General features: G+C 39.8%; 1 protein-coding gene across 14 annotated transcripts in view; it reads left to right on the forward strand.

Moving 5' to 3' along the window:
- Positions 1–25,219, forward strand: part of HIVEP2 (HIVEP zinc finger 2) — a 191,528-nt gene that overhangs the window by 161,044 nt on the left and 5,265 nt on the right. For 13 of the 14 annotated variants that reach the window (XM_074397362.1, XM_074397372.1, XM_074397361.1 and 10 more), the window contains 6 exons: positions 4,882–4,926; positions 6,029–11,596; positions 12,652–12,806; positions 16,187–16,362; positions 20,560–20,661; positions 21,455–22,350. In XM_074397362.1, the coding sequence (XP_074253463.1) occupies positions 6,413–11,596; positions 12,652–12,806; positions 16,187–16,362; positions 20,560–20,661; positions 21,455–22,350 (6,513 nt within the window). In that variant the 5' untranslated portion in view covers positions 4,882–4,926; positions 6,029–6,412. Of the gene's footprint in view, positions 1–2,578; positions 2,635–4,881; positions 4,927–6,028; positions 11,597–12,651; positions 12,807–16,186; positions 16,363–20,559; positions 20,662–21,454; positions 22,351–25,219 lie in introns of all 14 variants that reach the window. The other variant, XM_074397367.1, reaches the window with a different exon arrangement.

Consider the following 25,219-nt stretch of genomic DNA (forward strand, 5'->3'; position numbering starts at 1 on the left):
TCAGGGAGGAAACAATATATTTTCCACTTAGTGTGAAACCTGTGTTTTGTTATATTTTGTTTTTCATAGTAGACCAGTCTTATTTATAATTAATTATCGTTGTTATAATTAAAATATCTTTCTTCGACAAAATTTATTTCTACAAAGTTTATTTTCATGTGAAACTTTACTTAGTTAATCCTAATAACTTTTGCTGTATAATAAGAAAACATCTCAATAGAAAAGTGAAATTGCAATTTTAAGAATTATTTTAAAAGATATGACAAAATATTAAAAGCAGTATGCTGCAGTCAAAATAAGTCATAACTATCTCGACTAAATCAGCAAACTCTGCAAGTATATGATGCTTGCATTACAGCCCATGTGGAAAAATACGGTTGTTTCTCATTAGGCTTTAAATATCACATTAGATATTAATTACATCAAATTAGAGGACAATCATCACAATCTTTTTACTCTTCTCTGAAAGTTTTCTGAATTGCTTGCCGTGATTGTGTATGATATGGTTTTCTCCGCATGGTGGTGACTTGCCCATTTTAGAGAGAACTGAGGTTGTTAGGGGAATTTTTACTAAAAGAAGTGTTTATAATAAATTTGGCTCCAGGAAGGCACCTTTTTAAAAATCATCCTGCGGAAATAAGTCTTTATTCAGCAGGACTCTGGCACTGGTCACACTTTCTTGGTAGTCCTTTTTCCCTCATCCAGTGCTGTCTGAGCATGTACGTTCTGAGCAGTGGTTGGGCAATGAGTATCTATGTGACTCGTGGAATCAGTGTTACAGCGACTACATCCTGGGATGTTCATGTCATTTTTAAAGATTTTACAATTGATCTATAGCATTTTAATAACAAATACAATGATGTCCCTTCTAAAATGTCATTCACCAATGATTATCAAAAGACCCATATTTTGTTTACAAGTGTCATATCACCAAATCCGCAAGAAAAGATCAAACGACCACTTTAATGTTTAAAAACGTTACATTATTAAAATGTTGGAAGTGGAGAAGCCAGTCGTTTTTGTGGCCAGTCATTTTATACCTTCATTATTTAGGATGTCATGATTTAGTGCTCACTTGACTTTTGCCACCACTCAAGTAATGATTAATTTCCTGAGGTAAAGTTTTCTCTGAGATAGTGTTTTTCTAAGCAAAAGATCCCAGACTGACAAGCCTGGGTACTGTAGGCCTTTATTCCTCTGCAGAGCAAGCCTGTCTTCCTGCCAATCCCACCCCACCGTTATCCTCAAGAGACCTCTGAGTAGGTCCATCCCCGAGGATGTTTCTGTGCTTTTCCTTTGGGAGCCTGTTTGGGAAATTATTTAACTGGGTGCCAAACTTATTTGAGTGGGACTCTGAAGAGTGGCCAAAGGACAGGGCACACTTCTAGAAAAATGCCAGCTCTTCCCTGTTATACCATTTTCTTTCGCTTCAGTTCCTTTAGTTCCATTACCACTGGAATAGCCATGTAGAGGTAATATCTTTTTTAACATGACCCCTGTCTGAAAAGTGTGAAGAGTCTGTCAGACAATGCCTGTCTTTACTGTCTGGAGGACTCCTGTGGGCTGTAGCAGTGTCCACAGGAAACCCAAAGTCATATCCCCTGAGTTTTATTCTCCAGTAAATTATCTTACTCCTTTCATAGCACTCAAAAACCACTAGAGAAAATTTTTAACTGTGAATGCAGAACTGTATTTGGAATATTGCTCCTTTGTTGGCAGTGAGTGCCAAAAATGACTTTGCGTGGGTTTGGTTACCATAAAAGGAAATCTCAGTGAATAAAGTGATAATTTGCTGTTTTCTTATGAGAATTACTCTCATAGTGCATTTTTTGATGTATCAATTGATTAGGAAACCTGGTGTATATTTTTAATGGACTATTAGAGAATCTGAAAAATGAATTGACTCTACATGGTCATAGAGAAATATTGTAGCTGTAATTAACCATATTACTATAGATCTTTATAGTTCCAAGTAGATCTCTGTTGAAGAAGTTAAAATTGCAGGTGGATACAATGGTACATTTAATGATGGGTAATAATATTATGAAGTCCAAAAACAGTATTTTCCTAGATGTATTGATCCACTTAATAATATAGATTTCCTTCTCTGGCATACTTCTTAAAATGTTTTCTTATCCATAAGCATTTTTATACATTTTAGAAATAAAATGAAAGCTCAAGAATTTATGCCATTTGGAAGAGTTAGGTTACTTAGTAAAAGTGTCACCTAACAAAACAAGACAAATGCCATTATCTAATCTTAAATTAAACTTTGAAAACACTATTGTTTTTAAGGTGAGTTTCTTTTCCTCATTATAACTTCATTGAAGTAGCAAAGAAACTTTTGAACCCTCCCAAATCCTGCTTGTTTTTAAAGAGAAAGTCATGCCATGCTCAGTAATAGATTATGAGGCACACAATCTCCATTGCAGAAACTTTATCGTTTCCGGGATAAAGCAGCTGTAGAAAACTAATAAAAATAGTCTCTATTTTTAATGGTTCATAATATGATCAATAAATTCCAAAAAGAATTCATCACTCACTTTCTCTCTCACCTACCTTTCTCTACATGCCTCAGAAACTCCAAGAAGAGATGCAATTTTGTGGATAGCAGTTAGTCAAAGGCTTCCCAAGGTTAGTGTTGGAGAGAAGAAGACATCCTCAGACATGTTTCTAATCAAATGTGAAAGGTTCATGTGAAATAAGCGTGACTTCTAGTTCCCTAGTAAGCCTTTCACTGAAGTGAAAAATGAGACATTTGGGTCAGAGAAGGGGTCCCTGTAGTGCCGGAACCTCTGGCTCAGGCACAAAGATGGAATCTCTTCCTGCACAACCCAGGAGAGAAAGCATGGTGTGGGATATCATCTAGCTTCCTGGTAAAATGGTGAAGCATCTTGGGTAGGCTTGTCTTAGAAATTTAAAAGGAAGATATTTTTTTGACAGAAGCTATTTACATAAATGAATTAATGTTTTGAATCTTAAAAACTTTCTGGATAATAAATGCTGTTGGAATATGGAATGATCCTATGTTAAACTTAGAAAAATTGATTTTTTAAAATAAAATGATAGATAACATTTTTTCTGATTATCCTCCCTCCCCTAAAAATTAAAAATTAACTTAATGGTCTGAACAATTAGCTTAATGGTCTACATATGTTTTTTTCTGACCACGAGATACCTGCTTTTGAATTTTATATAAGTCACTTTTCTTCACCTTCTGGTATATTCTCTGGTAGCAGAATATTATTTCTGATTTTTATTTGATGTATCTACTATGTGATATGTCCTTAGTGTGTAAGAATGGTTTTATTATTTTAAACCATAAAAATGCAATATATCTGATTTATAAAAGTATTACCTTTATAAATTTTGAAAACATTGTATTTTATTTAATAACTAATTGAAAACATGTTTTATTTAATAACTTATCAAATAAATCATTCCAGTCTTGTTTTTTAGAAAATATAAGTACTTATCACTGGAGGTTTATGGTGTTTTTTGTTTTGTTCATTTGTTTGTTTTGAGATAGAGTCTCACTCTGTTCCCCAGCCTTTAGTGCTGCAATCATAGCTCACTGCAGCCTCGACCTGCTGGCTCAGGTGATTCTCCCACCTCAGCCTCCTGAGTAGCTGGGACTACAGGTAACTGCCACCACATCTAGCGAATTTTTGTATTTTTTGTAGAGATGGGGTTTTGCCATGTTGCCCAGGCTGGTCTCAAACTCCTAAGCTCAAGCGACCCACCTGCCTTGGCCTCCCAAAGTGCTAGGATTGCAGGCATGAGCCACGATGCCCAGCCCCTGAGACGGAGGTTCCAGCACTTTATGTTCAGAGCAAAATTATATATTTGATGTCAAGTAAAAGATGGAAAATAATACATACCTAATTTTCACTTGTAAGGTCCTTATTTTCCTTAAAACTAATGATTTTCAAGCTAGGCATAGTGGCTTGGGAGCTGTTTGGAGGTGAGGTGGGCGGATCACGAGGTCAATAGATCGAAACTGTCCTGGCCAACATGGTGAAACCCCTTCTCTACCAAAAAATAAAAAAATAAAAAATTAGCTGGGCATGGTGATGCACACCTGTAGTTCCAGCTGCTTGGGAGGCTGAGGTAGGATAATTGCTTGAACCCGGGAGGTGGAGGTTGCAGTGAGCCGAGATCATGCCACTGCACTCCAGCCAGGCACCTGGTGAGAGAACAAGTCTCTGTCTCAAAAACAAAACAAAACACTATTCTCAGCCAGGCAAGGTGAGGTGGCTCATACCTGTAATCCTAACACTGGGAGGCCAAGGTGGGTGGATTGCTTGAGCCCAGGAGTTTGAGACCAGTGTGGGCAATATGGCAAGACCTTATCTCTACAAAAAATACAAAAATTAGGTGAGTGTGGTAGTACACACCTTTAGTCCCAGTTACTTGGGAGGCTTATCTGGGTAGAATTGCCTGAGCTCAGGGAGGTCAAGGCTGTAGTGAGCAATGATTGCATCACTGCACTCCAGCCTGGGCACGAATGAGACTCTGTCTCAAAAAAAAACAAAACAAAAAACCCCCACTATTCTCAACTTTTTAGTATCTAGGGAATTAGAACTAGGTTGGTTACATTTTAAAAAACTAAGTTTTATATATAACAATCTTATATCTCAGAAAATATCACTATGATGTTTTTATAATATTTTCTTTCAGTTATATTTGAGTCACAGTGTCAATATAAGGTTTACTATTCTGGTGTAATGTTTTCTGAAGCAGTTTCTTGCTTTTGTTCTATAGTACATAGCATTGTGAACCCTTTATATAATGAACTGGAAATTGGAATTTGTATTTGTATATATCAATGCTATGGTTTAATGGAACAATTTTTCCTAACTGCATTTATTTTGTATCCAGGAAGCGTCGGGACAATCATGCCCATGAGAACTCTAAACTGTTCAGGTAATCATGTCATTTTTGAACTGTCCTAAAAATATGCTTTCTATATCATGAAGACTTTATAACTGTTTTGTTTAGATGAAACCTTTTATCTTTTCGAGAGTTCTATGACATCTGATTCTTATAGCCTTGATGTCATTTTACTCATCACTGACTTTAAGCTGTAAAATATAGCTAAAACTTATAGTAATATATAAAATATGAATTATTTATTATGTATTTTATAAAACATGCATTGTATATATATGCTTATATGCATACTGTTATATTTTATATTAATATATAACATATTCTTATACTAAGCTATGAAACATATTTCTATATGGAGGTATGTATTACACTTTGGCATGCAATATCCACCACATCATCGGAGTCCTTACCCATATCAACACTCACCCTCTTTCCCTCAACACTCATTGCCACAGGGGGTCATGCACAGCACCAAGCCACATCAGAGCCTCGAAGGTCCTCCGTGGCTTTTCCCTGGCCCTTTGCCATTCGTCGCCTCCGAGGACTTATTTCCTTTTCCTATACATGGCCACAGTGGTGGTTATCCTAGAAAAAAGATTTCAAGTCTGAACCCTGCTTATAGCCAATACTCCCAGAAAAGTATCGAACAGGCAGAAGAGGTTCACAAGAAAGATCACAAACCCAAAAAGTCTGGCAAGTACATTTGCCCTTACTGCAGCAGAGCGTGTGCCAAACCTAGTGTACTGAAAAAACACATCAGGTCCCATAGTGGGGAGTGGCCATATAAAACTTGGTTAGAAATAGCTTTAAATTTGTTATTGAGGCTTTCTAAAATCTTACACTTTTGTAGATTATATCCATCAAGGATTTTCCTTCAGATAGTTTTCTAAAGTTAAGAAGTATTTAAAAGAGTGCCCAATATTCAAACATGGAAGAGACTTATGCTTATGACTTAATGCTGAGTTTGAAATTACTATATATTAATTATGGAATTAACGGAATTGCAATAGAAATAAGTCTTTGGAGTAAAAAAACATTTCAAATTTACCTAAGTTCTGGTTGGTTAGTTAGGATTCGTTTTGGTTTCTTATTTGAAACTATTATAACAATCTCTTCATATTTTCTTTTTCTTCAGGTCATTTTATGAAACTGGCAATTGAACTTTGCTCCAGTTGATAGGCAGAATTTCTCCTAGACTATTCATCATCCCAATTTCATCCTGGTTGAAAATTTTCAAATGCCATAAGAAATCTCTCTGGATTTGCACTTAGCTTTTGGATGGACATTTCTACAATGGAGAGAACTGCGTTATAGCCCTGGTCCAAGGGACATTACTGTCTAATGCCCATCGATTGTGGTGTGCGTGTGGAAGGTTCCAAAGAGAAGGAGCAATCAGCAAGTTTGCAGACACCCTGGAACATGGAAGCAACCAAACTCTAAGAAGCACAGCTTTGGAGAGACACTCCATGAGTCTGCACCGCTTTCGGGGGAACTAGCACTTAAGACCTTGTGTAACAAAATGGACACTGGGGACACAGCTCTAGGACAAAAAGCTACCTCAAGGTCTGGAGAAACTGATAAAGCATCAGGTAGATGGAGACAGGAGCAATCAGCTGTTATTAAGATGAGCACTTTTGGCAGTCAAGAAGGACAGCGGCAACCACAAATAGAGCCCGAGCAAATAGGAAACACAGCATCAGCACAACTGTTTGGTTCTGGGAAACTGGCCTCCCCTAGCGAAGTGGTGCAGCAAGTCGCAGAGAAGCAATATCCACCGCATCGTCCGAGTCCTTACTCATGCCAACACTCACTCTCTTTCCCTCAACACTCATTGCCACAGGGGGTCATGCACAGCACCAAGCCACATCAGAGCCTCGAAGGTCCTCCGTGGCTTTTCCCTGGCCCTTTGCCATCTGTCGCCTCCGAGGACTTATTTCCTTTTCCTATACATGGCCACAGTGGTGGTTATCCTAGAAAAAAGATTTCAAGTCTGAACCCTGCTTATAGCCAATACTCCCAGAAAAGTATCGAACAGGCAGAAGAGGCTCATAAGAAAGAGCACAAACCCAAAAAGCCTGGCAAGTACATTTGCCCTTACTGCAGCAGAGCGTGTGCCAAACCTAGCGTACTGAAAAAACACATCAGGTCCCATACTGGGGAGCGGCCATATCCATGTATACCTTGTGGTTTCTCTTTCAAGACAAAGAGCAATTTGTACAAGCACAGGAAGTCACATGCCCATGCAATTAAGGCAGGATTAGTACCTTTCACAGAGTCAGCTGTATCTAAATTGGACCTAGAGGCTGGTTTTATTGATGTAGAAGCAGAAATACATTCAGATGGTGAACAGAGTACAGACACAGATGAGGAGAGTTCTTTATTTGCTGAGGCCTCTGACAAAATGAGTCCTGGTCCACCCATCCCATTGGATATTGCCAGTAGAGGTGGTTATCATGGGTCATTGGAGGAATCATTGGGAGGTCCAATGAAGGTGCCGATTTTGATTATCCCCAAAAGTGGGATTCCTCTTCCTAACGAAAGCTCTCCGTATATTGGCCCTGATATGCTACCAAATCCATCTTTAAATACTAAGGCTGATGATTCGCACACAGTCAAACAGAAACTTGCACTAAGACTGTCGGAGAAAAAAGGACAAGATTCTGAGCCATCGCTCAACCTTCTGAGCCCGCACAGTAAAGGAAGCACTGATTCTGGTTACTTTTCTCGCTCAGAAAGTGCTGAGCAGCAAATAAGCCCTCCCAACACAAATGCAAAGTCTTATGAAGAAATCATCTTTGGAAAATACTGTCGGCTCAGTCCGAGAAATGCCCTCAGTGTTACAACCACAAGTCAGGAGCGTGCCGCAATGGGTAGGAAGGGCATAATGGAACCATTACCTCACGTAAACACCAGGTTGGATGTCAAGATGTTTGAAGATCCTGTTTCACAGCTGATCCCAAGCAAGGGAGATGTCGACCCCAGTCAAACGAGCATGCTGAAATCCACTAAATTCAACAGTGAGTCCAGACAGCCCCAGATTATTCCACCCATCAGGAATGAAGGAAAACTTTATCCAGCAAACTTTCAAGGCAGCAGCCCAGTTCTCTTAGAAGCTCCTGTAGACTCTTCACCCCTTATTAGAAGCAACTCAATGCCAACTTCTTCAGCAACTAATTTAACTCTTCCTCCTTCTTTGAGAGGAAGTCACTCATTTGATGAAAGGATGACTGGTTCAGACGATGTCTTCTATCCAGGGACTGTGGGCATACCCCCGCAGCGCATGCTAAGAAGACAAGCGGCGTTTGAGCTGCCTTCAGTACAGGAGGGTCACGGGGAGGTGGAGCACCACGGCAGGATGTTGAAAGGTATCAGCACTTCATCCCTGAAGGAAAAGAAATTGTCTTCTGGGGACAGGGTTGGGTATGACTATGACATCTGTCGGAAACCCTATAAGAAGTGGGACGACTCTGAAACACCAAAGCAAAGCTACAGGGACATTTCCTGCTTGAGTTCTTTAAAACATGGTGGAGAATATTTTATGGATCCTGCGGTGCCATTGCAGGGAGTACCAAGCATGTTTGGAACTACCTGTGAAAACAGGAAACGCCGGAAAGAGAAGAGCGTAGGGGACGAAGAGGACACCCCCATGATCTGCAGCAGCATCGTAAGCACTCCTGTGGGCATCATGGCTTCTGATTATGACCCCAAACTGCAGATGCAGGAAGGAGTCAGGAGTGGATTTGCCATGGCTGGACACGAAAACCCTTCTCATGGTCACACTGAACGCTTTGACCCGTGTCGACCCCAACTGCAGTCTGGAAGTCCATCTTTTGGGTCAGAGGAGTCATCATCAGCCATTGATTCAGACAAGATGTCAGACGTAGGGGGCAGGAAACCTCCTGGAAATGTGATTTCTGTGATTCAGCACACCAACTCGCTGAGCCGACCCAATTCATTCGAAAGATCTGAGTCAGCTGAACTTGTGGCTTGCACGCAGGATAAAGCCCCTTCCCCTTCGGAGACGTGCGACAGTGAGATTTCAGAAGCCCCAGTGAGTCCTGAGTGGGCTCCACCTGGGGATGGTGCAGAAAGTGGGGGGAAACCCTCTCCGTCTCAGCAGGTGCAGCAGCAGTCCTATCACACACAGCCCAGGCTAGTTCGGCAACACAACATTCAGGTTCCTGAGATTCGAGTGACCGAGGAGCCTGATAAACCCGAGAAGGAGAAAGAAGCCCAGAGTAAAGAGCCAGAGAAACCTGTGGAAGAATTTCAGTGGCCCCAAAGAAGCGAGACCCTTTCCCAACTCCCCGCGGAGAAGTTGCCACCCAAAAAGAAGCGTCTTCGACTTGCAGATATGGAGCACTCCTCAGGGGAGTCCAGCTTTGAATCCACAGGCACAGGCCTTTCCCGCAGCCCCAGCCAAGAAAGCAACTTGTCCCACAGCTCCAGTTTCTCCATGTCTTTTGAAAGAGAAGAAACCAGTAAGCTTTCTGCACTTCCTAAGCAGGATGAGTTTGGGAAGCATTCCGAGTTTCTGACCGTCCCTGCTGGTTCATACTCATTGTCTGTCCCGGGCCATCACCACCAGAAAGAGATGAGACGCTGCTCATCAGAGCAGATGTCTTGTCCTCACCCAGCGGAAGTCCCAGAAGTTCGGAGCAAATCATTTGATTATGGGAATCTGTCCCATGCTCCTGTGTCGGGAGCAGCAGCCTCCACGGTATCACCGTCCAGGGAGAGGAAGAAATGCTTTCTGGTGCGGCAAGCTTCCTTCAGCGGCTCCCCAGAAATCACCCAGGGTGAGGCTGGCATGGATCAGAGCGTGAAGCAGGAGCAGCTAGAGCATCTGCATGCTGGCCTCCGGTCCGGGTGGCACCATGGCCCACCCACTGTGCTGCCTCCTCTTCAGCAAGAGGACCCAGGGAAGCAGGTGATAAGTCCTTGTGCCCCGCTGAGCTCGGGGCCACTGCACCTGGCCCAGCCACAGATCATGCACATGGACAGTCAGGAATCTTTGAGAAATCCCTTGATCCAACCAACATCCTATATGGCAAGCAAGCACTTACCTGAACAGCCACACTTATTTCCACATCAAGAGACAATTCCATTTTCTCCAATCCAGAATGCCTTGTTTCAGTTTCAATATCCTACAGTCTGTATGGTTCATTTACCAGCTCAGCAGCCTCCCTGGTGGCAGGCACATTTTCCACATCCCTTTGCTCAGCAGCCTCAGAAGAGCTATGGCAAGCCCTCTTTTCAGACAGAAATCCATTCGAACTATCCTTTAGAACATGTGGCAGAGCACACTGGAAAGAAACCTGCTGACTATGGACACACGAAAGAGCAGACCTACCCCTGTTATTCAGGAGCATCAGGGCTACACCCAAAGAACCTTCTTCCAAAGTTTCCATCAGACCAGAGCAGCAAGTCCACTGAAACGCCCTCTGAGCAGGTTCTTCAAGAAGATTTTGCCTCAGCAAATGCTGGGCCTCTGCAGTCCCTCCCGGGAACAGTGGTTCCTGTTCGGATCCAGACGCACGTACCATCCTATGGAAGTGTCATGTACACAAGCATTTCTCAGATACTTGGGCAGAATAGCCCTGCCATTGTCATATGCAAAGTCGATGAGAATATGACCCAAAGGACACTGGTCACCAACGCAGCTATGCAAGGGATAGGATTCAACATTGCCCAGGTGCTGGGGCAGCATGCGGGCTTGGAAAAGTACCCCATTTGGAAAGCACCTCAGACTCTACCCCTTGGCTTAGAATCCACAATCCCTTTGTGTTTGCCTTCCACCTCCGACAGCGTGGCCAGCCTGGGAGGTAGCAAGCGAATGCTTTCTCCAGCCAGTAGCTTGGAGCTCTTCATGGAAACCAAGCAGCAGAAAAGGGTCAAAGAAGAAAAGATGTACGGACAGATTGTGGAGGAGCTTAGTGCTGTGGAGCTGACCAACTCAGACATCAAAAAGGACCTCTCCCGCCCCCAGAAACCCCAACTGGTTCGACAAGGATGTGCTTCTGAGCCAAAAGATGGCTTGCAGTCAGGGTCATCTTCCTTCTCCTCTCTGTCACCCTCCTCATCTCAAGACTATCCTTCTGCTAGCCCATCCTCCAGGGAGCCATTCCCGCCCAGCAAGGAGATGCTTTCCGGTTCCCGGGCATCACTTCCAGGGCAGAAGTCCAGTGGGCCTTCTGAAAGCAAAGAGTCTTCCGATGAATTAGATATTGATGAGACTGCATCGGACATGAGTATGAGCCCGCAGAGTTCCTCGTTACCGGCAGGAGATGGTCAGCCAGACGAGGAAGGGAGGGGCCACAAGCGACCTGTTGGCATGCTGGTACGCATGGCCTCTGCCCCCAGCGGGAATGTGGCAGACTCGACTCTTCTTCTCACGGACATGGCAGATTTCCAGCAGATTCTTCAGTTCCCCAGTCTGCGGACAACAACTACAGTGAGTTGGTGCTTCTTGAATTATACAAAACCCAATTATGTGCAACAGACCACCTTCAAATCCTCCGTTTATGCTTCATGGTGCATTAGTTCCTGTAACCCAAACCCATCAGGATTGAACACCAAGACCACTCTGGCTCTTCTGAGGTCCAAGCAAAAAATCACTGCAGAAATTTATACTCTGGCTGCTATGCATAGGCCTGGAACTGGCAAGCTTACGTCGTCAAGTGCTTGGAAGCAGTTTACTCAGGTAACAAACATTGTTTTAGGAAGAACTCTGTATTGTGGATTTGATTGTTAAGCAGACTGCATAGGGAAGGATATAAGGCCTAAAAAAAAAAATACAAGTAAAATGAAAGTCACTGTGGGGGCATCCTTCTCAGAAAGGCTGGCCTTATCCAGGAGTGGAAGAAGCCACTGACTACACTTGGTTCTGAGGTCTCAGGCGTGGTCCAAATCCTGACAGTGTCGCTCTCAGTATTTTCAGAAGGAAAAGCCTACACTTAATGTTTTTAAAATGTAAAAATGTGAGTGCCATGAAAGCCTCCACTGGGATCAATTCCCATGGATTATTTTCCTTCTGACCTTTGTAAGTTACCTAGCAGGTCTAATTTTCTTTGGATGAGAGGAATTCAGGGAATTGTGAAGTGGGCCACAGAGCAGAGAGAGGAGGTCGAAAGGAAAGATGAGGATGGAGGACTGAGCTTTGCAAATGCCGCAGGACTTATTCTCATCAACAAGACTTTTCACTAAAATTTGTTTTTATGTATCTGTCTCCTTCAAAAGTTATTTTTCCAAGTTTCTAGCTGGTTTATTCCTATGAGAACAATCAATGCCTTCCAGGTAAAATTATAAAAATATTAAGGGGCACTTTGGAATTTATGTTAAATTAGTAAGGAGGCAGATAGAGGATTTAAAAACACATTTTCACTTATATCAGTTGTTATTTTCCCTTCAATAATTTTTGAGACTGCTTCCCTAATTAGTATAGTTTTCATTTCTACTTCAGAACATAGAATATGTCTCTTAAGTCTCTGATAGCGTTGCACAGAGTGAGTGCTGAGTGTTTGTGTACATATATATTTATATATAAAATATATATTTATTTATATTATATATATATATAACAGTTCCTGGCCTTTTAGTACAGAATTTAGGATCATTTTGTATAACAGTTCCTGGCCTTTTAGTACAGAATTTAGGATCATTTTCAGAGATTATGGAAGAGTGGGAAGTACAGAAAGAGTCTTAGAGACTATGTCTTAGAGAAAGCATGTGAAATGATTCTCTCTTCTTGTCTTACAGATGAAACCTGATGCATCCTTTTTATTTGGCAGCAAACTAGAAAGGAAGTTAGTGGGAAATATCTTAAAGGAAAGAGGAAAAGGAGATATTCATGGAGATAAAGATATTGGATCCAAACAAACTGAGCCAATCCGAATTAAAATATTTGAAGGAGGGTAAGGAAACTAAGTGTATATGTAAAATGTTCAGTTATAGGTCAGAGTAAATGGTCCAGAATGTCTGCATGGAAAAAGTGCTGTCTAATCTGGCTGGGAGCTGAAGGTGAATTCCTTTTCTATTTACGTTTCTGACATCTGGCTGGTAATAGATAATAAATTCATGCCCTTGCTTTTGGGACTTGCTTTTCATGAAACTGTCCCCACTGGATATCATTCAAGGCTCTTCCTTAAATTTTCACACCTCTAATTTATTATGAAATCTACTAAATTGGTAGACACTGATGTCATCTAAGTTTGTTCATTCTTTGATCATTTTATAGATATTTGTTTTATTGATGGACATTTTTATTCTATTCTTACAAAAATCAGATCATGTACAATTGTGTATCATCTTCAGAATTAGTTAATTTGTTTATTTCTCTTATTATCTAAACCGGAGACTTTAATGCGATTTCACCAGTTCCATCAATATCCTTTTCCGTCCCAGGATCCAAGTCAGGATACCACGTTGCACTCAGTTGTCTTGCCTTCCCAGTCTTCTCTGGTCTATGACACTTTCTCTGTATTCAGGAATTTCTTTTCAAATGTTGAGTCATGAGTCATAGAAACGCAAGTAATAAGGTTCAAAGACTTTGTTATTTGTGTAATTAAGAAAAATTACACGTGTAATACCTTGTTTTAGATTTTGATGAAATGTATCTTTCATCCAGTCACATAGAAGGAAAAGCCTACACTTATGCTTTTAAAATTTAAAAATTTTGAAGTGTACCAACCACATTTTGAAGATTATGATGTAATTAGCCATATCTATACAAAAAAATCTATTATTTATATATTTTCATGGGCATGACTTTATCCCTGTTTCATTTGGAGGACAATAATGTCACTTGTTTGACTATAAAATGTGGAATGTTCGGTGAGGTGAAATAACCATTTCTCACCTAGCATTATTGGTTTGGAGATGGATTATTTTATTTGGTTCTCCCTTAAGTTTTGCCTCCTTTGGACGTCTAACATTTTCATCACTAAAACTATATACAATTATTATATATAGTCATGAATCTTGTCTTGAGATTTTTCGACATCCCCCATCTTTTAACACAAACAAGAGAAATATAGATTCTATCTTTCCTCGGAGACTGAGAAGTCCCTGGGACTGAATCAACCCTCTCACATTCAGCAGCCTTCATAGCAGCACACTTGTACCAATTGATTAGTGAGACCTTCAGATTACTCTATGCTTTGGGGAGTCCATCTCCACTGATGAAGGACACAAGTGAAAAAGCATATGTGAACATTTTATTGCTGTGCTTTGGTGATCCAAAAGGATTGTGCCCATATTTCATTTCCTCCTCCTGTAATTGCCCCCTGTTATGGGCTGTGTCCAAGTTACTTCTTAATCTGTGGCCCAGTTTATGCCTGGTGGTGACCAAGTGTTTTTTCCAAACCTTGTGTTACCTTCTCTTATTTTGGCGATTGCAAAGTGATAACTAAAAAAATGAAAAAATATTACTGACCAAAATTTTAAGTGTATATTGTCAAATTGATGGGTTTAATAATTTAGTTAAACATAGCTTTGAATTTTTTTCAAAATCCATCAATTGTCCTATCAAGTAGATTCATGGTCCTGTAGATATTGCATGATATTTTATTTGTATAGGTTTTTCTAATACATACATATGTTTTATACAGAATTTTACTGTATTTTTATTCTGGAAGCAAGTTAATCAGCTAAGACATTGAAAATAAAATTATACTGCTTGAAGACAAAATACATTTCCCATCACTATCATGGTGGGCTATAGTAACCTTGAGGTATCCTTCCTTGAAGAAAATCAGCTTTCTATAAAATTGTTTTAGTCTATATCCCTTAAGCAATTTCATCTAGTTAGGGGCAGAGAATAGTGAAATTTAAAGGTAAAATATATCTGCATCTTTAGGGTTTTTTTCTAGTCTATGGCAAAAGACAAAGATAAAATTCAAAATAATTTTGAAGAACAAATGGAAATCAACATTTCTGGTAAAAGGTAAAAAAAATTAAAGGAACCAAAGACATGCAAAATTGATTATTCATAGTTTTGATTCTATTTAATTCCCATCTGGATTGGTACTGACCAAAAAGTAGATAACATTAAGATTAGATGTGAATCCAGAACAGAGTTGGTATTTAAATATGTGGATGGATTTTCTTTCTTAAAATTATTCCAATGGATTGGATGACTGAAGTTAAAGTTGCTTTTATTCTTGTTTTTGGATTAGCTAGGATCAAATGGGAAAGTTTATAATGCTCTTAGAATGTCAAAAACTATAAATTTAGTGCCTTTATCTAAATGTACAGTGAATTAGGGCATTTTGCATGTCAGTTTACCTTTGGAAGTTATGAAAAGAACTCCCCAAAAGGAATATCTTTCCAAGAATAACATTAGACCCAAAATTCTAGCCCGGCTTTGACTTAAGAGATAATGGCAGTCATTGAATTAGTCCATATAATATTTCTGTATCCTATAGTCATGTTTTACTGTATTCTAAAATGGAATGGTTGAGCACTGGGTAGATTTCTTCCCTTGATTATCAAAGAAAATACCTAAGACTGTTTTTCTAGCCGATTTGATTAAGCAAGATGACCTCAGATACCCTTTCCAACATCTCTATGAAAGCCTTCTGGAAACAAATGCAAATTTGATTAAAAATAGAATCTCTAGTTTTCATTATGTAACAGTACCTTGAAGAAGCTAGTTGAAATTTAGACTCCACATTAGTACAGATTCATGGTCTTTGGAAGAGCAGATCAAATCTGTAGACAACAGTTGGTGAGCTGAGCTCACCCTGTGTAAACTAGAAATTTCTGACGCACTCTCGTGCCAGGATTGTAAAAATAGAGTAGGAACTTGCAATGAAGAATTCTATTATCAGTTATACTCATTTTAGCAAATTTAGAGGGTTGTATGTTTGTACATGCACATCTTAGATGATGTAATCTTAACAAAAGATACATGATGAATATACTGGTATGATTTTTGTAGGTCCCTTGATTGAAGACCATACTAGAATCCAATCCAAAGGTCTGCAAGTCTGCAACTCTTTGAGGTCTACATAAGTCAATTTGAACATCTATTTCCCAACTCTGTAAATTCATATGTAATAGTGGAGCCATTCCATTTTGAATTCCATGCAGCATTACATTTTGTTTACAGTGCCAAATCTATTATCTAGTTCTTTCAGCCATTTACCACATACATTTCACAGGCTTCATAGAAGTTGAAAAATTGTCAGTAAAAGACCCTCACAAAAATTTGCCATGCAGATAATTAGCTTTTGCTTTAACATAACGTGCTAAGAATATTTGAAAACATACTGGATTTCCCTTTTTAAAACAGGTACAAATCGAATGAAGATTATGTATATGTCAGAGGACGTGGCCGTGGAAAGTACATTTGTGAAGAATGTGGGATTCGCTGTAAGAAGCCCAGCATGCTCAAAAAACACATCCGTACCCATACTGATGTTCGGCCCTATGTATGCAAGTTATGTAACTTTGCCTTCAAAACGAAAGGTACAAGTCTGATTTGTTTGAGAGGAAAAATACTTCTCTCTGGCTATTTAGACTTCTGAGTACTATTTTATAACTAACCCTCACCAACAATAAGATGGTTTTGTTTGTGAAAAGATGATTCCACAAAATGTATTTTCTCCCTCAAGTAAGTGACCAAAGGATGTATGTGAGACTGTGAGGCTCCTTTTATGGCTTAATTAAGAGCAATAGACATAGGTCCAGGCCAGTTGTCTCCGAAGGAAGTGGGTAAGAATCGTCTGGATAGCTATGACTTCATGCTGGAAATGTTATGTGGTCTAGATAATATTTACACCAGTATTGAAATACTGCACATGCTGTGGTATTAGAGAAGCGAGGCAGCAGCTGGGAAAAAAACATGTGCTCTTGGTCAGTTTCAAGATTATAAATAATGTAGAGACCCACACATTCCCAGGTGGGCCCCTCCATCTACAGTTGTGTTAATTATGCATAGAAATTTGATAGCTTGTGTTCCCTGTTTTTATCAGCACAGAGACCATTTCTGACTCTCAGGACTTAACTGTTAGTCTTATAAAACTAGGACTTGCCTGGAAATTTTTTAAAAATCTGTTTCTGAGTGGGGCACAGCAAGTGGGCGGGGCGGCGGGAGGAGGGGGAGGGATAACACCTGGAGAAATGCCTGATGCAGGCAACGGTGGGGGCAGGGATGGAAACAGCAAACTATCATGGCATGTGTATACTTATGCAACAATCCTGCAGGATGCAGGATGTGCACACATACCCCAGAGCCCAAATACAATTTTAAAAAATAGAAAAAAAAAATAAAAAAGAATATTATTTCTCAAAATATCTGTTTTAACAGGTAGATTTATGTAAAAATATTTTACTCAAGGACGTTACTTTGGTTATATTTCTATTTTTTGTAATATCATGAAAAAGTTCATAAGCCTGGTATTCTCAGAATACAAACAGTAGTGAATTAGAGGTTGTTTGAATTTTGCAGAAGTGTGCTTTACCTTAGGTTTAGTGGATACTATAGACACTTCTCACCACTTTAAATTTGTGTAGTGATTAATCTGCTCTGATACCCCTCAAGAAAAATAAATATCAAGTAAAATAATCTTTGGTAGAGAAATGTGCACCAATTTTCTTTTACAGCTGAAAACCCTAAATTGCTTTATTGTTTCTAGAAGTGTAAATGGATAGCCTTCCAACATCTCTGTTTCTTTTTATTAAAAAGATATCTATATTACAGGAATGCCTCATTTGAAGCTGAAAAAAAGTGTGTGTTCATTTACATTTCAAAAAACCCCATATGGTCTTTTAAAAAAAATTAATTATTTTATATATATATATATATATATATATATATATATATACATATATATATATATATGTACAGTATTTTTTTTTAAATTGCACTTTAGGTTCTGGGGTACATGTGCAGAATATGCAGGACTGTTGCATAGGTACCTACATTGGCAATATGGTTTGCTCATTCCATCCCCCTGTCATCTATATCTGGCATTTCTCCTCACGTTATCCCTCCCCAGCCTCCCTACCCACCACTGTCCCTCCCCTAGTCCCCCGATAGACCCCAGTGTGTGATGCTCCCCTCCCTGTGTCCATATGTTCTCATTGTTCAACACCCACCTATGAGTGAGAACATGCAGGATTTGATTTTCTGTTCTTGTATCAGTTGGCTGAGAATGATGGTTTCCAGATTCATTCATATCCCTGCAAAGGACACACACTCACTGTTTTTTATGGCTGCATAGTATTTCATGGTGTATATGTGCCACATTTTCCTTGTCCAATCTATCATTGATGGACATTTGGGTTGGTTCCAGGTCTTTGCTATTTTAAACAGTGCCACAATGAACATATGTGTGCATGTGTCTTTATAATAGAATGATTTATAATCCTTTAGATATATACCCAGTAATGAGATTGCTGGGTCAAATGGAATTTCTATTTTTAGGTCCTTGAGGAATTAAATACTACTCACCTTTGCACACTCAAGCCTTTATATAGAACTTTACTAAGAGATTCCCTAGGAGATAAGAAAATAAAAACTTTGATTTTAGGACATACTGCAAATTTGCTAGTCATTACAAATAATATATATCTTCACTGGGCACATGAGTTTGCTGCAGGTATAGTTGTGGGAAAACTGGATGAAGAAATGACACATCTCTGGACATTTTTTAAAGTCAAATTAAGTCTGCCTCTGAATCATCATCTCCTCAAGGAAATCATTTATTCTTGGTCATTATTGGAGTTTCCTTGTCACCCTTTGGGAATATGCAAATGTCTCAGAATCAAAATGAGCAAAACATCCTGGGAAACCCTGCCAGTTTTCACCTCCAACTGAAATGCCTGTTGTCCAAACCCACATTGTCATCTGAGCACAGATGGAACGCCCTTGCACGACCAATCCCTTCTCCTTGTCTATGCCACTTCTTCAGGGGCCTCCCCCGCCAATCTCCTTCCCTCTCCTTGTCCTTATGCATTACTTCCGCAGCTCATGACTTTAACAAACTAAAGCCATGGTGGGATTGTTTCAGATTCAGATTTCTAGCTACAGACCTATTCTGAAGATGGGAGTCTAAAGCCTGACTACCCTTGGAATGGAGAGAAAAATGCAAAAAAAAGAAACACATACTCAAATCTAAACAAATCATCCTGACACGCTTAGCAGCCATACCTAGACACATCCACAGCATACTTGCACTTTGGCAGAAGCAGATTATTTCTATTAATTTATAGATACATTTCATTAATTTTCTAGATTTAAGGATTCTTGATGTGTCTGTAACATTTTTGAGCTCTTTTAAAAATTGTAGATATAAGTTTTGATAAATAAGAGCAGCGGGGGGCCTGAAAATATTTCTGTGTTTAGAATTATCACAACAGCATGTAAAATGTATAAATATATAAGCAATAAGTAAATAATACAGCAATATGAGTAAAATAATAAACAACAGTGTCCCAGTTTTAACTGTGGCTCATGCATGAATAGCAAGCTTAACACCCCTACAAGAGGAATAAACTATGCCAGTAGGCTGAGTTTTCACGGAGATTTCACAGAGCCCAGAGCCTTCTCTTAAAGTATTTGTTGGCACATTGTTAAAGCATTGTCAAAGGTACAGATAACATTATGGCTGTTTTCACTGAAGTAATGTAAAGGCTTCTTCCAACTGAATGAATTCCTGAATCACTTTTGATAAGTTATATGGCATAGAATTTGTGTGTGTGTGTGTGTGTGTGTGTGTGTGTGTGTGTGTGTGTGTGTATTTTTTTCTATAGATTCTAGGTCAAGGGGGATTGGATCAATGTTTTCAAAATTTTTCATACTTCATAAAGCAGTTATATAAATTTAATTTATATACACACACATATATACACATAAAATTGTATATGCCATTATCATTATAACATATTCAGCATGAAACCTTTCTTTTTTCTTAGCATGATAGGAGCCTAAAGATAAATAAAATAAAAATGGAATGCTGCTGCTCCAGAATTTTAGAAATTGCTCTCATAACACTTGCTAACATATGCCAGAAGGATAGATGCTAAATCCTGGAATAATGCTCCCTATGAGTAGTTAGCTAATTATTTGTATGGATCTTTCAATGCACTGACAAAGTTGGCCCTCACATTAGTTTGTATGTATTTTTCTTCTGAACGTTGAGGATCCTTGGAGGTTACTCTATAGCTGATCAATGACAGAAGGTCGGGGCCCAGTGGGTGTGCTGACAATATTTCATTCTGAAGTATCTCTGAGGTGTGTGGCTAGCTTGTGCTTCCCTGTTTATGTGGAGGCTCAGTACATCACAGATTCCATTATGTGCAGCTCTTGAATCCCACCCAGGAGGCTGATACACTGGATAAATATGAGATCCCGTTTCAGGCAGAAAAGTCTGGGATTTTCAGTCTTGCTTGGTGCCTACTCTTGGAAAGATGTGACCCTGGACTTTCACATTGCTTGCAGAATAAAGAAAATCTGAGATTGGGCCAAAGCTCTCAGGGATTGATATCTACCAGATTATTCTTCTTAAAGCTGAAGCAAGGGGTAGTGGCTAGAAACAAATTTGCATTACATGATGAATGTAATAAAATTAGTTCATTTCACACTGAATTTGGAGCAGTCATCAGCAGTTATTAATTTGATAACCAATTGATTTCTCTCCTTTTTTTGGTTACATTTTCAAGGCAACTTAACGAAGCATATGAAATCTAAAGCACATATGAAAAAATGCCTGGAATTGGGAGTCTCAATGACATCGGTGGATGATACAGAAACTGAGGAAGCAGGTATATCATAATTTAGTTGACAGACCTCTTCGTTATGCACACTGGAGCTCTGTGGCTTAGGTGGTAAAATAAGTTTAGATATTTTTAAAAAGTGATCTCTTTTCATTTTATTAAATACTAAATATAGGAAATAAACCTGACACATTGAATTTCTTGAAACCTACTGAGAAGTGCACTTCAGTTTTGACTCTGAAGGCAAAAAAGGCCTTACTATGAAAATACTTCTATTTAGAGCCATGAAGGGAATAGAATTGCACTTGCTTTGTGATGGCGAATTAGATTTTATGAGGCTTTGGGGGAAATTTGAAAAGCATTTTAACATGTTATTATACCAGTTAAGAAGAAACCAAGTAGGAAAACAAACAAACATCATTAACCTCAGTGGAGAACCTGGAGGTTGGCCAGACCCCCTGAGATACATCACTTAGACATACACTTGTACCTGAACTTGCAGAGACAGGTTGTTGCATTGGTTTTCCATCTAGCATCATCATTAACATCATCCATACTCACTTGTTGAGGATTTTCTGTGAGTGGGGTGATTTCTGAGATACAAGATCCTACTGTGGAATCTTTCTTGTAAGTGGGGGATGAAAAAAAAATAGATATATCAGAAGATAGAATGAATGCAGGGTCACACAGGTAAGTGTCTCATTTTATAGGAGTTCTCAGACATAACTATCTGTGGGCCCTAGGGATTGGCAAAAGCTTTTGGAAGGAGATGGGGCTTAAATAAGACCCTGACCTTGACGTTTGAATCTTGATCTCCATTATCTTTGTTCAATTGTTTCAGAAAATATGGAAGATTTGCACAAAGCAGTAGAGAAGCATAGCATGTCCAGCATTTCAACTGATCATCAGTTCTCAGATGCTGAGGAATCAGATGGTGAGGATGGAGATGATAATGATGATGATGATGAAGATGAGGATGACTTTGATGACCAGGGAGATTTAACACCAAAAACGAGATCAAGAAGCACCAGTCCTCAGCCTCCTAGATTCTCCTCCTTGCCTGTGAATGTTGGCGCTGTACCCCATGGGGTTCCTTCAGATAGTTCCCTGGGACATTCTTCACTGATCAGCTATTTGGTTACTTTGCCAAGTATTCGAGTTACTCAACTTATGACACCCAGTGACTCATGTGAAGATACTCAGATGACAGAATACCAGAGGCTGTTCCAGAGCAAAAGTACAGACTCGGAACCAGACAAAGACAGATTGGACATACCTAGTTGTATGGATGAGGAGTGCATGCTACCTTCAGAGCCTAGCTCCTCTCCCAGGGACTTCTCACCCTCAAGCCACCATTCCTCACCAGGTTATGATTCTTCACCCTGTCGAGATAATTCACCAAAGAGGTATCTGATACCCAAAGGAGATTTATCTCCCAGAAGACACTTATCACCTAGGAGAGATCTGTCACCCATGAGGCATCTTTCACCAAGAAAGGAAGCTGCATTGAGGAGAGAGATGTCCCAAAGAGATGTTTCACCAAGAAGGCATTTGTCTCCAAGGAGGCCAGTGTCTCCTGGGAAAGATATCACAGCAAGAAGAGACCTCTCTCCTAGAAGAGAGAGAAGATACATGACCACCATAAGAGCGCCGTCTCCCAGAAGGGCTTTATACCATAACCCGCCATTGTCCATGGGGCAGTATTTGCAAGCAGAGCCAATTGTATTGGGGCCTCCTGTAAGTATAATTCACTTGTCTTTCTAATACGTAAGTGGAAGCACACTGGTGCCTCCTGATAATGCACTGGTGTGAAATTTAGTATAGCATGGGTATCTGTCATGGGTGGAGTGAAATCTGGCTACTGAAAACAGCGGGGAGACATTTTTGTCATATGCCATTGTCAGTAACATGGCTGTGGCATTATCCAAAGTGTAGTATTGCATCAGAGCAGCAGTGCATTCCCAGTGGGAACAGGTGAGGCTATTCTGAAAGCTTTCCAAACTTAAGTAATTATAGACATGAGCTGAAGCCTTTTTGTAAGTAAAAAAGATGAAGGCTTTAGAATGGCATAACTGCATGGATGTGCACTCACAGGGACATTTAGGCATCACTAATATAACTCATCACCAGGTGAGGATTCTGATGCAGTTGGTAACCTTGACTTTCAGAAACTTTTATTTTTTTAATTTATGTTTTATTTATTTATTTATTGAGGCAGGGTCTTACTCTTTCACCCAGGCTGGAGTGCAGTGGCATGACTTTGGCTCACTGCAATCTCCACCTCCCAGACTCAAGCAATTCTCTCATCTCAGCCTCCTGAGAAGCTAGGACTACAGATGTGTGCCACCATGCCTGGCTAATTTTTTAATTTTTTGGTAGAGATGGGGTTTCACCATGTTGGCCAGGCTGGTCTTGAACTGACCTCAAGTGACCCACCTGCCTTGGCCTCCCAAAGTGCTAGGATTACAGGCATGAGCCAGTGCGTCCGACCTCAAAAACGTCTTTTTTAATACACTCATTACCTTGCCCATCGTGAGTGGACATGGGAAACTGGTCAGGGACAAGGAGAGGAAAGAATGACACACTCGGTGTGTTTATAAATCAAAGACATGAGCATGTCTGTTTTTCTTGCCATGACTACCGTTAAGTGCACTTTCTCAGTGGAAGCATGGACCCAAGGAGAATAAGAAGTCAGGAGAGCTAAGCGAGAATGTGCGGCAATTTCTATGATGTGCCTTCATTATAAATGAAAATAACAGTAGCCATCATAGATTACATTTAAGCAGTAGGTTTAATACAAATTCATAAAAAGACAACCAGTCCTGCCTGATTCCATGGGTAAGTAGACTGTGATGTCTCTTTCAGTTTGCATAGGATTTTAAAAAATGAATAAAGTATGCACTTAGCATAGACAGAGGCATGATACCTTTGGAATCTGTCTGCCTTGAATGCGTTTGATTTCCTGCTCTACTCTTTGTTTTACTCTCTTGCTCCGGATCTCTGTGTCATGTGCATCAGCACCATCTTTCACAGCCAGAGGAGACACTACCAGCTCCCAGCTCTGTTTTATCACTGCCCTGTCGGCCAATTTTCTCCCTCTCATCACCTTCCACCACCCTGAATCCTGAGCTCAGCCTGTCATTTTTTAACTTTAGGAAAGCTGCTGCATTCCTCTCCCCACTCCCTGCATGGCCTTTTCACAAGTCTGGTACCAACTTCATCTTGATTAAGCAAATCTTGCAGAAACATGTATAGCAATTGGGATTCTGTTAGCAACATCCCAGTGTTGGGTGCTGCTAATAGATTAGAAAGCTAATAAGACAAACAGGTACATTTCCACAGATTTTGGTGCTTTAGCAAAAGTAGGAAAAAGGGATCTTCTGCAGTTTGTGCCATTGCAGCCCAAAGAGAACTGTAAATTCCCTGGATCATGGGATACCAAGTCTGGGGTGATACGTGCTTTCTCTGGTACACCTGCAGTGATGCTGGCAGGGTGTGTTAGACAAGTCTCTCCTGCATCCCTGCAGCTCCTGTTCTAGCATTGGCCAGGTGGATTGAGAGCGGCATTTGTGAAAGAGTGGTGCATACTCAGTCAACTGCAAGCATGCAGTTTTTTCAATCAGAAAAACTAAGACTTTAGTGCAAACCTGCTGTGGTTATAAATAATTATAGCAACCCACAGTCAAATTGGGCAAAGGAATTGAAAGAGGGGGCTAAGGGAGTTCATGTGATTTTTAGATATATGCCCAGAAAGTTGGAGAGAGATGAGTTTTAGTAGTCACTCGGTTTGTAGCAGTTTTTTGATATTGGTTTGTTTTGTTTTTAAATACCAGATCATGGGTATATTTTATAATGTTGTTAAACTTTATCATTTATGACTCTTTTGGTCTATTACCTAGTTTAATTCTCTTTAGAGATCGTATAGCCTGCTGCATTGTTCATGTGATATGAAGGAATCCTCCCCGATGCAGGGACAGTTGGTCCCAAGCACTACCCACTTTATGCTTTCTCACACTGATGTGAAGGGACCTTATAGCCCGCTGTGACATAGTCATATTCTGGCTGTGTTTGGAGTGATGGTGATCATAGGAAACATAGGTTTGGAGGAAATGAATGAATTCAGTTGTGGATTATGTTAAGTATATGTCCATATTTATGTATACAGACATATACACATGTGTACCAATGTACATACACAGACATCTGTATACACATCTATATGCCACGTACCAGATCTATTACCCCACTCATCTCTTCAACAGTATGGCAGTAGGGACCTCTGGACGCAAATGATGAGAGGGAGGGAGGAGAGCAAGAGGCTTCCTGCCACCCTGTCAGTTCTGCCAATGCCCTCTGGTTAGTTTTAATTTTAAGATAGATGAGAGAGAGAGAGAGAGAGAGAGAGAGAGAGAGAGAGAATGAAAAGGTAAGAATCTTTTATCCATTTATTCAGTATTTACTGAATTTGAATTTTTGAGTCTACTACATGTGGTTCAAGGATGAAAATGAAATAATATTATGGCTGGTGGCCTTATCTTTTTTTTCAATAAATACATTTCCTTTTCCATTTTAAAACTTTTATAGATAAATAGCAGAAAGAAAGACA

This window comes from Saimiri boliviensis, chromosome 4 (assembly GCF_048565385.1).
Source record: "Saimiri boliviensis isolate mSaiBol1 chromosome 4, mSaiBol1.pri, whole genome shotgun sequence".
Lineage (NCBI taxonomy): Eukaryota > Metazoa > Chordata > Mammalia > Primates > Cebidae > Saimiri > Saimiri boliviensis.